The sequence below is a fragment of the Peromyscus maniculatus genome, chromosome 8 (genome assembly GCF_049852395.1).
Source record: "Peromyscus maniculatus bairdii isolate BWxNUB_F1_BW_parent chromosome 8, HU_Pman_BW_mat_3.1, whole genome shotgun sequence".
NCBI lineage: Eukaryota > Metazoa > Chordata > Mammalia > Rodentia > Cricetidae > Peromyscus > Peromyscus maniculatus.
Genome location: NC_134859.1, coordinates 85,847,953 through 85,861,548, shown reverse-complemented (window position 1 = coordinate 85,861,548; position 13,596 = coordinate 85,847,953). Strand labels below are relative to the sequence as shown.

Genomic DNA, 13,596 nt, shown 5'->3' with positions numbered 1-13,596 from the left:
TACACAGGACACCATTTTCCCACTGGAGAGACTACAATGAATTCGATAGTCCAGAAGTCTTCCAATCCTGGGACCCTGACTCTCCCCTAGGCCAAAAGCGTAGACTCACTCTCGATGATGGGAGCACTCCGATCGTTAATGTTGGTCACCTTCTTCAGTTTGGTCCCTTTGCAAATGTCCTGTAAGAGGGCCCCTCGATTCCGTTGCTCATCTCTACTGAGTTTGGGCTGCTCTGTGTTTGCCTGGAGGAAGAAGGAAATGTGTAACTTTACCCTAAAGAGCTCCTTTTATCATAAGCTTGGAATAAATGACTAGAGCCAAGGGATTCTATAAGATGCCGCTGCAGGGGTTGGAGAGATGGCTCAGAGGTTGGGAGCACTGGCTGTTCTTCCAGAGGACCTGAGTTCAATTCCCAGCAACCACTAGTAGCTCACAACCATCTATAATGAGATCTGATGCCCTCTTCTGGCCTACAGGCATACATGCAGACAGAACACTGTATACGTAATAAATAAATCTTAAAAATAAACAAACAGGCGGTGCGGGGGTGGCCCACGCCTTTAATCCCAGCACTTGGGAGGCAGAGCCAGGCAGATCTCTGTGAGTTCGAGGCCAGCCTGGGCTACCAAGTGACTCCCAAGAAAGGCGTAAAGCTACAAAGAGAAACCCTGTCTCGAAAACCCAAAAAAAAAAATTAAAAAAAAAAAAACCAAACAAACAAAAAGGTGCCATTGCAACGCATTCAGATATATGTGCCAAGTAACAATGTGTACCATCTTTCTTCGAAATTCCCTGCTTCCTCCTGTGGAGGACACGGACCTCCCTCCTATTCACAAGCTTCTGAAGGGAGAGCAAGACTGACCGTGAATCTGTCTTGGACATGTTAACATGGCACCATGACCAGCACAAGCTTTTACTGTGCACCTACTATGCCTCAGGCATTGTACTAAGTATTACTTAGATTACCTCAGTTAAAACCTGAAATACTCCCACAGAAAGGTATGATTATCATCGTCCCCATCTGGAAAGTGTGGATCAGAAGCTGAATAGTTTCCGATGGTCATGCAACTAGTCATTGGTCAGACAAGAATCCACAGCCCAACGCTGATGCTGCAGAATCTCATCCCAGCACAGCCTGCTGCCTCCTATTACTCTGTCTTCTACATGATGTTATACAGTAGACCTTGAGAGTCCTTCTCCAAAATGAGGAAGTAACGGTTCTAGACCGTTCAGGGCACATGACTAACAGACACCAGAACCAGTATGTTAAATTCAGAATGTTCTTTGTCATCACTGTGTGTCGAGGTCAGAGGGGACTTCCCCGGGGTCCTGAGACTGAACGCAGGTGTCAGGCTTGCACAGCGAGAGCCTGTGCCCGTCAAACCTGAGCTAAGCTTTAAATGCTGATGTCACTGCTTCAGAGTCCCCGTCTCTTTCCCACCCTGTTCCTTTTCAGGTCCTTCATGTTCCTCTCATGTCACCTCCCCGAGTTCCATCCTTAGCCTCCATCTAAGTGTTTCTGAACAAAGCCAATCAGGGTTTGCACACTATATCTAAGCCCCTAAAATCTGTGTGTGTGGGGGGGGGAGGTAGACTAGACATGATCATGTATATGTATGTGTGTGCACATGCATGTGAAGACCAGAGATTGACATCACATATCTTCCTCGACTGCTCTCTACTTTTATTTTTCTGTATTTGTTTTTATTTTATTTTTGAGACCAAGTCTCACTATGTAGCCCTGGCTGGCCTGAGCTCTTAGAGATCCATTCAACTCTACCCCCTGCTACACCCAGCTTTTTTTTTTTTAAACATATGTGCTAGAATAAACCGAGGTCCTCACTTAGGATGAAAGCACTTTCCTGTCTGAGTGGCCCAGCTCCCTGTCTCCCTGTCCCACAGATTTTTTTTGTGTCACTCTCGTCTGATCTGAGCGTCACATACATACCAGCAAGTACAGTACATAGTCAAATGAAAAACCTACACACACCTCAACTATAACACACCACTGTCATGGTTCTGAATATACTTGTTAGACCTATGTGTATGTGTGCATGTGCGTGTCTGTCAGTGCTGGGGATCAAATACAGGGCACTGTGCATTCCAGGCAAGTGCTCTATCACTGAGCACTAGACCCAGTTCATCTGTTAAATCTTAACAGTGTTGATTACTATTAAGTGTAGAGCTGCTTTTCATTTTCTCCATATATTTATCCTATGTGTCTATGTGTGCATGCATGTGCACACACACCTGCGTGTGTTCACATATGGAGGTCAGAAGACAACTTTTAGAAGTCAGTTCTCTCTACCATGGGATCAAACTCAAGTTGCCAGGCTTTGTCTTTATCAGCTGAGCCATCCTGCTAGTCCATGTAAAGAGTGTTTTAAGCTCTCAATGAAACTTTTTGTAGACCATTAAAAATTAAAACCACTCTAAAGGTGAGTGTGATAGCACACACCAAAACCCCTGATAACCTTAGCTGACTGAGGCAGCAGAATCTGGAGTTCAAGTCCAGCCTAAACAATGGTGAATGTCACTATGAGCAAAGGCTCACAGTTTCTAACAACAGCCAAAGCACAGGGGAGAACTGAAATCTGCAGAACCTTAACACACACACACACACACACACACACACACACACACACACACACACACCACAAATTGTAACTCTAGCTCCTGGGATCCTCTGGCATCTGAGGGCTACTGCACTCCAGTGTACACACCCATATGCACACACACACACTGCTACACACAATTAAAAATAATAAAAACTAAATCTTTAAACATAATAAATAAGCCGGGCGCACACCTTTAATCCCAGCACTCGGGAGGCAGAGCCAGGCAGATCTCTGTGAGTTTGAGGCCAGCCTGGGCTACAAAGCGAGTTCCAGGAAAGGCGCAAAGCTACACAGAGAAACCCTGTCTCGAAAACCAAAATAATAATAATAATAATAATAATAATAATAATAATAATAATAATAATAAAATAAGCCAGGCATAGTGTGGCACACATCCTTAATCCCTGTGCTTAGGAGGCGGAGGCAGTGTGAGTTTTAGGCCAGCCTGGTCTACAGAGTGAGTTCCAGGACAGCCAAGGCTACACAGAGAAACCCTGTCTGGGAGCTTAGGGAGAAACACTAGCTCCGACTCCATGTGTCTACCTCTCCATTTGGAATGAATCAGGACAAGGAAACAAACTGTCAGTGCAGTCCTCAGAGGACCTCTCAGAAGTCCAAACCAGCTGAGACCCAGGCTGTGTGTTCTCTGCCTCCCCACGCTGCCGGCTATTAGATGTGTCTCCTAAGCATCTGCAAGAATCTGGGATGCAGCTGGGCAGTGGCTTAGGCCTCCAATCCCGAAGGCATGCAGAAGGCAGAGGAAGAAGGGTCACACTGCAGTTTAGAGGCCAGTCTGACCTACAGAGCAAGCTCTCAGCCACTCACACAGCGAGATCCTGTCTCAAAATGCTAGGGGAAAAAATCTAGTTACAAGTTCAAATATATATTAAAATTATAGATGGTATAGAAAGATTAGTGGGCATGGTTATCTCATATCTATAATCCCAGCACTTGGGGGAAAGAGACAAGAGGACCTAAAGTTTAAGGCCAGTCTGGACTACCCCGCAAGCACAAGGCCAGCCTGGACTACATAGCAAGCTCCTGTTACAAACAAAACCAAAACCAAAACCACAAGAGGGGTGGGTGCTGGAGGGGTGGCTCAGTGGTTAAGAACATTTGCTGCTCCTTCGGAGGACCCAGGTTCAGTTCCTAGCACCTGTATCTGGCCATACAGCTGCTTCTAACTCCGGTTCCAGAGGATCCTGAAGTCCTCTCCTGCCTCCTGAGGCAGCAGGCACACATGTAGTGCACATACATACATGCAGGCCAAACACTCATACCAGTCAAGTAAATATAAAAGAAATTAAAGAAATAGAACTAAAGAACAAGCTCCGAGTAAAGGAGTGGTTAGGTATGAAAATCTTGAAGTTTTAAACAAAGCAGACTGAAAAGAAAAGGAACAACCACTGTGAGAGTCTGCCGATTTACTAAAGGTTTGAAGACAGCCTAGTGGAGAGCTTACATACCTGATTAAAAGTGGGAGGTGGGGGAGGACCAGGCGGGGGTGGGGGGGGAGGAGGAATTGGCATCCTTGCCCTGCTCCCAGTTGGCACCGTTCTCTCTCCGTCTTTACTTGCAGTTTTAGGTCATTCATATACCTGTAAACAAAACAAAATTCAAAAGAACCGCTTTATAATTAGAGGCTCTGTGTGCCCAGGAGGTCTGGAAGATTGGACAGGGACCAGAGACCCTGAGCACTTCATCCCTACACAAACACTCTCTGTGAAATGCCAACTTACAGTCTCCTTTTATACAATATTCTTTGTTAGTGGAAGTGGGAATGAAACCCAGGGCCTCAAGGGTGCTAAGCATGGCCTCCACCACTGATCTCGACTCTCAGACCAATTAAAACAAACAACAACAAAAATCACTTTATATTTTAGAAGTTTTAGGTTCATAGCAACACTGAGCAAGAAGTACCACAAGTTTCCATGCACACATCTCACCCCACAGTGTGACTGCTGGATCATGCATGCATCTCACCCCACAGTGTGACTGCTGGATCATGCATGCATCTCACCCCACAGTGTGACTGCTGGATCATGCATGTATCTCATGCCACTGTGTGACTGTTGGATCATGCATGCATCTCCCCCACAGTGTGACCACTGCTGGAACACACATGCATCTACCCCACAGTGTGACTGCTGGATCATGCATGCATCTCCCCCCACAGTGTGACTGCTGGATCATGCATGCATCTCCCTCACAGTGTGACTGCTGGATCATGCATGCATCTCCCCCACAGTGTGACTGCTGGATCATGCATGCATCTCCCCCCACAGTGTGACCACTGCTGGATCATGCATGCATCTCCCCCACAGTGTGACTACTGCTGGATCATGCATGCATCTCCCCCACAGTGTGACTGCTGGATCATGCATGCATCTCCCCCCACAGTGTGACTACTGCTGGATCATGCATGCATCTCCCCCACAGTGTGACGACTGCTGGATCATGCATGCATCTCCCCCACAGTGTGACCACTGCTGGAACACACATGCATCTACCCCACAGTGTGACTGCTGGATCATGCATGCATCTCCCCCCACAGTGTGACTGCTGGATCATGCATGCATCTCCCTCACAGTGTGACTGCTGGATCATGCATGCATCTCCCCCACAGTGTGACTGCTGGATCATGCATGCATCTCCCCCCACAGTGTGACCACTGCTGGATCATGCATGCATCTCCCCCACAGTGTGACTACTGCTGGATCATGCATGCATCTCCCCCACAGTGTGACTGCTGGATCATGCATGCATCTCCCCCCACAGTGTGACTACTGCTGGATCATGCATGCATCTCCCCCACAGTGTGACGACTGCTGGATCATGCATGCATCTCCCCCACAGTGTGACGACTGCTGGATCATGCATGCATCTCCCCCACAGTGTGACGACTGCTGGATCATGCATGCATCTCCCCCCACAGTGTGACTACTGCTGGATCATGCATGCATCTCCCCCACAGTGTGACGACTGCTGGATCATGCATGCATCTCCCCCACAGTGTGACGACTGCTGGATCATGCATGCATCTCCCCCACAGTGTGACTGCTGGATCATGCATGCATCTCCCCCCACAGTGTGACCACTGCTGGATCATGCATGCATCTCCCCCACAGTGTGACTGCTGGATCATGCGCTAAGGGTATGTTTGACTCTTTACGAAGCTGCCAAACTTCTTCTTCCCCAGTGGCTCTACCCATCTGGGGTTTGCACCAGCACTGAAGACCTGCTGCTGCTCCACACCTCTGCCGCACTTGGTGCTGTCAGTCTGGAGTGGGCCACTCTAGTGAGCTTGTTTTCATTCGCAATTCCCACAAGTCCTCACGCTGATCACGTGTCAGAAGCCTCCTTGCCATCTGTGTACCTTCTGGCTGAGGTGTCTGTTTAGGTCTTCTGACTTTGGGGCAATGGTGCTGAAGGCAGGGTAAGCCCACATTCTACCAATGAGCCATTCACAACCCTAGCCTTACTTTTTTTTTCAATTAGACTTTTCCTTTTACTGTTGGGTTCAAGAACTCTGTCTCTAGTGAAATATTTTCTTCTAGTTTGTGTGTGCCTTCTCATTCTCTTAACTTTTTTTTACAGACTTTTAAGAATATAAAATCATTCTCAGTTTGTGAGGCATTCAAAAACAAGCTGTAGGCTAGATTTGACTCACAGGCCACAGTTCACCTGTACCTGGCAATAGTCACACCCATGGGACTTGATTAGAGAATGAATACCACGTGAGAAATTGCCTCCTGACTTGGTCACACAACACCTAGCATCGGAACCCTATGGCTAGCTGCCCACTGCTGTTTGCTACATTTCAGAGAGGACTGAAATGAGGGAACTGACTGACGCAGAACACTAGACTGACTAAGATAGAACCGGAGCTCAAGAACAGCAAGTCCTCCAAAGCTTGGTCCCAAGAAAATCTCCTTTCCTGATCTCTAAACATGGAAGCCAAAAGAGCACGGGCACCATGAATGGGAACTACCCGATGGGAAAGACAGGAAAGAAGGGCTGCAGAGACGCCCCAGCAGTTAAAAGCACTGGCTGCCCTCCAGCTCCCACACCAGGCTGCTCTCAACAGCCTGGAACTCGAGTTCCAGGGAATTCAGTGCCCTCCTCTGGCCTTCACAGGCACCCACACACATGTGGCACACAGACACACAGAAACAAACGTAAAAATAAATCTAAAGAGAGAAAAAAAGAATAAAGTCAATTAGTCAGTCCACAGAGGAACTGCCTCTGAATAAAGGAATTAATGTAATTAGGGACCAAGGAGGTTCTCAGTAGGCCACAGTATAGATGGGAGACCATGTGTACCAAGGCAAACCTAAAGTCAAGCTAGCATGGCAAGTCACAGGAAAGCCTGGTTTTGAACTCCTTGTAGAGACATCCAAAATCCACTGTGAATAGAAGTAATTGTAATAGTCTTTCAATGTCCTGGAGTGAAGAAAGGAAAGAGGAGATATTCAAAGACCAGAAACAGCTGCAGGAGAGTAGAACTGATCAGAAACTTGACTGGAAATCTCCAATCCCAACTCCTGCCTGTGTGATGTCCAACAGAGCCATCTGCTTCCAGCAGACAAAGATCTGAACAGTACCTGGATGGGCAGTTCTCATGGGGAATGACGTCTACACTCACTTCAAAACCTAGCGGTAGGGGTGGGGGGATGGCTCAAGGTAAGGGCCTCCAAGCCCGACAACCTGAATTCAATCCTCGGGGCCAACACAGCTTAGAAAATAAAAAGGTGGGTTGGCAATTTAGCTCAGTGGTAGAGCACTTGCCTAGCAAGCACAAGGCCCTGGGTTCGGTCCTCAGCTCTGGGAAGAAAAATAAAAAAGAAAAGAAAAAGGCTCCAACAAGTTGTTTTCTGACTTCCACACCCATCACAGGAGGGACTCCAGAGATAGCTCGGTTGGTAATGTGCAACAAGTTCAATCCCCAGAACCAATATTTAAAAAGCTGGGTATTTAGATGGGCAGTGCTGGCACACTACTTTAATCCCAGCACTGGGGAAGCAGAGGCAGGCGGATCTCTTGAGTGTGAGACTAGCCTGGTCTACAAAGTGAGTTTGAGACAGCCAGGGCAACACAGAAAAGGCCTGTCTCACAAAACCAAAAAGAAAGAAAGAAAAAAAAAAAAAAAGGCTGGGTGTGGCGGTGCACACTTATAACCCTGGTGCTGAGGAGACTGGAGAGGAGGAGCCAGTCTAAGCTTTAACAAGTTCCAGGCAGTGAGAGACTATTTCTACATAAGGTGGGTGGACAACATTCTTAAGAAGGGGCATTCAAGACTGTCCTTCCAGGAGTATAAACACACACACACACACACACACACACACACACACACACACACACACACACACACACACACTAGTTAGCTCCCCTCCAAGGGAAATGAAATTCCATTTCATTTCTGGGTTCAAAGCTGAGTGTGGCAGTCCCCCCTGACTACCAGAATACACTAGGAGGAGCAGTGCCCAACACCTACGGTCCCAGCTACTTGAGAAGCTGAGGCAGGAAAATCACCTAAACCCAGGAGGTCAAGACCAACCTGGGCAAAACAGGACCCCATCTCACTCAATGACCCCAAACAAATGCTCAGCTTCACTAAAATATTAATTAAAGTAGTAAATCTTCCTAAGTCGAAACCCTATCACCAAGGGGATACATTTAAAATAAACTTAAAAGGTCATTCTGGATCCAAATCCAGAAGTGTCTTCTCTAGCCAATAGGCCAATAACGCCAAAAGCCCGCATGAAGCAACAGCTTCCGACTCACAGAGAATCAGGAGCACAGTTAGCTCACTAATCCCACAGACACAACACAATCTCTTACCTTAGGACGACGGATACTTAGGCACTACTTAGAAGCCTTCTAGGGTTAAAAGTCACCACATGGAATGTGCCTGCCTGTCTACCTGCCTTTTAATATTGCTCCTAAAAATCAATCCAAGTCTGATATAGTGGCATGTGCCTTTAAACTCAGCACTCAAGGTAGAGTCAGGTGGATCTCTAAGTTTGAGGCCGGCCTGCTCTGCATAGGAAATTCAGGACAGCCAGGGATGTCTAGTGAAACCAACCACACAAAACAACAACAACAAAACAATTAAGTTGGGAAATCAGGAATTCCTTAGCATGGTGCTGTAATGGCATCCAGTCTCCAGGACAAGGAACCTCAGTATAGAAAGAAGAGAAGGAGTGGCCAAGGGGATGGGCACTCCTCTCCAGGAGGAACCAAGCAGGTTCCTGTACTTACTGATGTCCACACAGAAGCAAGCACACACATCCTGTGTTCTAGGTCAGGTTAGAGACGGCTCCCACTAATGCTGTTATAGTGTCTCTAAAATACAGTGAACCAGCAAGAGCGACTTTCATGGTACACTTACTTTTCCATCACTACTCCATTAAAATGGTCGTAGAGTGCAGAGTTCTCTTCTCTCAACAGAGAAGGTGCCAATTCTTTTGTGAAATTCAGTCCAATCATATGTCTGGTAACACAGATTTCTATCACAAGCAGAGATAGAGTTAAAATTCCAAGGTGAGGGCTGGAGAGCTGGCTCAGTGGTTAAGAGCACTGGCTGTTCTTCCAAAGGTCCTGAGTTCAATTCCCAGCAACCACATGGTGGCTCACAACCATCTATAATGAGATCTGGTTCCCTCTTCTGGCCTGCAGGCATACATGCAGGCAGAACATATACACAATAAATAAATAAATCTTTTTTTTTTTTTTTTTTAAATTCCAAGGTGAATCCCAGCACTCGGGAGGCAGAGGCAGGCAGATCTCTGAGTTCAAGGCCAGACTGGTCTACAGAGCAATTCCTGGACAACCAGGGCTACACAGAGAAACCCTGTCTCAAAAGGTGGAAAAAAAAAATCCCAAGGTGATTTCATGAAGGGAATTTTTTTCCCCCAACTATAGGTAATTTTTTATCATATAAATTTAACTGCGTGGCAAGCCTGACTGGCCCAGAAAGAAGTTAAAAATCAAATACTACCATGAATATTTTTAACTAAAAGTCTTAGGTAGTCTAAAACAGATTATGTATGGGCAGTTTTGATTTTTTTTTTTTTTTTTTTTTTTTTTTTTTTTTTGGTTTTTCGAGACAGGGTTTCTCTATGTAGCTTTGTGCCTGTCCTGGAATTCACTCAGTAGCCCAGGCTGGCCTCGAACTCACAGAGATCCGCCTGCCTCTGCCTCCCAAGTGCTGGGATTAAAGGCGTGCGCCACGACCGCCCGGCCTGATTTTTGTTTGTTTTTTTAAAGCAAAGTTCTAGCTGAGAGTGTGGGTGCACACCTCTGATCTCAACTCTCAGACAGAGGCAGACAGACTTCTGAGTTACAGGCCAGCCTGATCTACACAGCAAGTTCTAGGCCAGCCAGTGCTACCTAGAGAAGACTCTGTCTCAAAAACCAATGGATGGATATATGGACGGATAAATAAGCAGTCTCAAACATCTGCGGCTAGCGCTGAACTCTTTATACAGCCAAGGACGACCCTGAATTCTTGGCTCTCCTGCCTTGGCCTCCTGAGTGCTGAGGTTACAGGGACATGTCACAACTGGCTCCTTTACTCCAGGACAGTGGCTTTCCAGTTAGAAGAGGCACAAAAGCTGGGCCAGCAGCACACCTGTAACCCCAACACGTGGGAGGCAGAGGTAGACAGCCAGATGGATGACGGCAGACCCTACCTACAAACAAAACAAAGCGGATACAGCCCAATCAGCCAGCTTTTTTCCCACAAGGAGCTTTCTCTTCTTGCCCTGGATTATTTTTAAGCTCCAAAATGTAACTGTAGATGTCTACTTATTTTCTATATGTAAATGTTAGGTTATTTCTAGATGCAGGAAAGCCCGGAAGGCAAGACTTCTTATCTAAAATGACAAATAAGGAGACATCCACACTCACTCAATTAAATAAGCACAGTGCAAAGAAGGGCTTCATACTAGTGAAGACCAGAGGTAACCAATACAAGAGAAACTGTAGATCAATGTCTGAACAGCACCCCAAACACATCAGGGAGTGACCTCACTCCACACCTCCAGCCCTACCATGCTCCTCCCCTCAAGGCAGAGACAATCCAGCTCCAACAGAGAAGCACAGAACACAATATTAACTGCAATAAATGGGTGGTAAAGACAGCCAGTGATGGAGAATCACAAGACATTCACATTTTTTTATTCAATGTTAGTTTTTCAACTTTGTTTACCCAAACTGTTTAAACTTGTAAAAGCATTTTAGAAAGGGTCTAGGATGGCATGGGCCAACGAGGTGCCTCAGCATATAAAAGTATTTGCCATGAAAGCCCGGCAACCTGGGCTCAATCCCTGGAAATCATAGTGAAAAAAGAGAATTGACTCCCAAAAGTTGCCCTCTGGGCTCCACACGTCTACCTGCACATGCATACACTGAATACACACTCACACACAAAATCGTAATAAATTAAAGTTTTAGAAAAGATGGGATCTAGGGGTGTGGCTCTGTGGTCAAGTATGTATGTAACATGCACAAAGCCTGGGGTTTATTCCTCAGCAGAAAATAAAATGCATAAAACACAGAGCTGTTTCTAGAAAGCCACTCATCAGAGAATGTAAATGAACTCAATGCCAGAGTCAATGTATCTTAACTAACAGACACAGGGGTTTCTATTGGAGAAATTATTTTGGCCACTCCACGTAGTTAAAAGGATATTTATTTAATGGCGTAACTCACAAATTAAATAATGGGTAGGTCGCAGGGTCTGGGGAAGGTGATGCAGTCCAGTGGTGTTCTCCGGAGCTCTGCACAGTCAATCTGCACCGGTCAGCGTTCCGGCACCGAGAGAGCGCCCAGCGCGAGCGCTGGCCCCTCCAGCTCTCGGGTCCCCAGGCGCCTCCCCTCGCCCCGCCTCGTAGGCGTGACAGTTGCCAGAGTCTCAATGGGGGTTGGAACTTCCAGAACCAAGCTGGAATGGCTACCCACTACATCTCCCCCTTTTTGTCTAAATAAGAAGGTTCTAAACTAATACAAGACTATATACAAAGGAGTGGTTATCAAATATTGTCCAGAAATAATGAGAGATAATGACCTAGATAAGATGTAACTACAACCAATGCAAACAATATCAAGCAAGAAACACATACTAAAATCCAGAGAAGTATAGAGCATAGGTAAACAGCATGTACTCACAAATTAAATAATGGGTAGGTCGCAGGGTCTGGGGAAGGTGATGCAGTCCAGTGGTGTTCTCCGGAGCTCTGCACAGTCAATCTGCACCGGTCAGCGTTCCGGCACCGAGAGAGCGCCCAGCGCGAGCGCTGGCCCCTCCAGCTCTCGGGTCCCCAGGCGCCTCCCCTCGCCCCGCCTCGTAGGCGTGACAGTTGCCAGAGTCTCAATGGGGGTTGGAACTTCCAGAACCAAGCTGGAATGGCTACCCACTACAGGTTTCTAAGAATTGGTCACGATCCTCCACAACATTAACTAAAAGTCCTACGAAGCTCCTGACCTCCAGGCAATTGACAGCATCCAAGGAGTAGTCAGCTGAAAACATATTTTCAGGTGTTTTGCTGACTAGCAGTGAAGGACAAAGCAGTTCTTCTTTCCTGAGCCTATGAACCTATCATATTAAGGGGAGATGCCAATGTGCCCTTCATATGGTCACAGTTAAAAAGTCAGACTTGGTGGCACATGTCTATAATCCTAGCACTTGGGAGGTAGAGGCAGAAGGATTAAGAGCTTGAGTTACTTGAGACCCTGTCTCCAAAACCAAAAAACCCAACTTCAAAATCTCAGTGCATTATCATCTCCAAAAAGATGCTGTGGAAATCTAAGGCAGATGATTTACATGTTCTTTCAAAGACTGCATCCATTTTCCATTTCACCAGAGACATTACCACAGTCCTGAATTTTGACAGTTAAATGATAGGGTAGCTCAATGTTTATAATTAATATTTCCTCCCCACCTACACCTCCCAGCAACCAGGGTGCTTAGAGACATTGGCAAGAAAAATGGAGTCACACAGCTAACATTTATTACCATCAGCCAGCTTTAATACTAGGGAAGGTCAAGATTTAGGATACTGACTGACTTTGCTCCTTTACTAAAGAATTACCTAAATAAATTCCTCAAGAATGGGGGAAGCACTCTTGGGAAGAGAGGAGTTAGTCAGACAAAAGACACATATTCTAATTTAGAAATCCATACCAAAAGACCAAAGCTAGACAGACTGAAAACTGTGAATATAAAGGCAATACTAGAGAAAGCCCACAGAGTTTGCCCTGGAGATGTAAGGGCACCGATGCTTACAAAGAACTTTTTTTTTTTTTTTTTTTTTTTTTTGCTTTTCGAGACTGGGTTTCTCTGTGTAGCTTTGTGTTTTTCCTGAAACTCACTCTGTAGCCCAGGCTGGCTTCGAACTCATAGAGACCTTCCTGGCTCTGCCTCTGAGTGCTGGAATTAAAAGGCATGTGCCATCACCACCTGGCTACAAAGAACTCTTCTAAAGCGGGGTTTCTGAGCTCACCTGTAATAAGTCACATTTAGGATATCTGTTTAAGAAACAAACACAGAGCCAGACGGTGGTGGTGCACGCCTTTAATCCCAGCACTCAGGAGACAGAGGCAGGCGGATCTCTGAGTTCAAGGCCAGCTTGGTCTACAAAGCGAGTTCCTGGACAGCTAGGGCTATTACACAGAGAAACCCTATTTCAAAAACAAAACAAAACAAAAATAAATGAACAAACAAAACACCCTGGTGATATAATTCCAATCCATAGAGCCCACATAAAGGGGAACAAAGAACTGACACACAAAGTTGTCATCTGACACACGCACACCATAGCACACCTACACCCACAAACACATCATGCACACACACAATAGTAAAAAAAATTTTTTGGTTGTTCAAGACAGGGTTTCTCTGTGTAGTGCTAGCTGTCCTGTAATTCACTCTGTAGACCAAGCTGACCTCAAATTCAGAGATCCACTTGTCTCTGCC

General features: G+C 46.1%; 1 protein-coding gene across 2 annotated transcripts in view; it reads right to left on the bottom strand.

Moving 5' to 3' along the window:
- Wipf2 (WAS/WASL interacting protein family member 2) overlaps positions 1 to 13,596 on the bottom strand; it is a 38,313-nt gene that overhangs the window by 13,008 nt on the left and 11,709 nt on the right. For both annotated transcript variants that reach the window (XM_006971818.4, XM_016007032.3), the window contains exons 2-3: positions 4,085 to 4,216; positions 110 to 242 (exon numbers count right to left, since the gene is read on the bottom strand). In XM_006971818.4, the coding sequence (XP_006971880.1) occupies positions 110 to 242; positions 4,085 to 4,147 (196 nt within the window). In that variant the 5' untranslated portion in view covers positions 4,148 to 4,216. The remainder of the gene's footprint in view (positions 1 to 109; positions 243 to 4,084; positions 4,217 to 13,596) is intronic.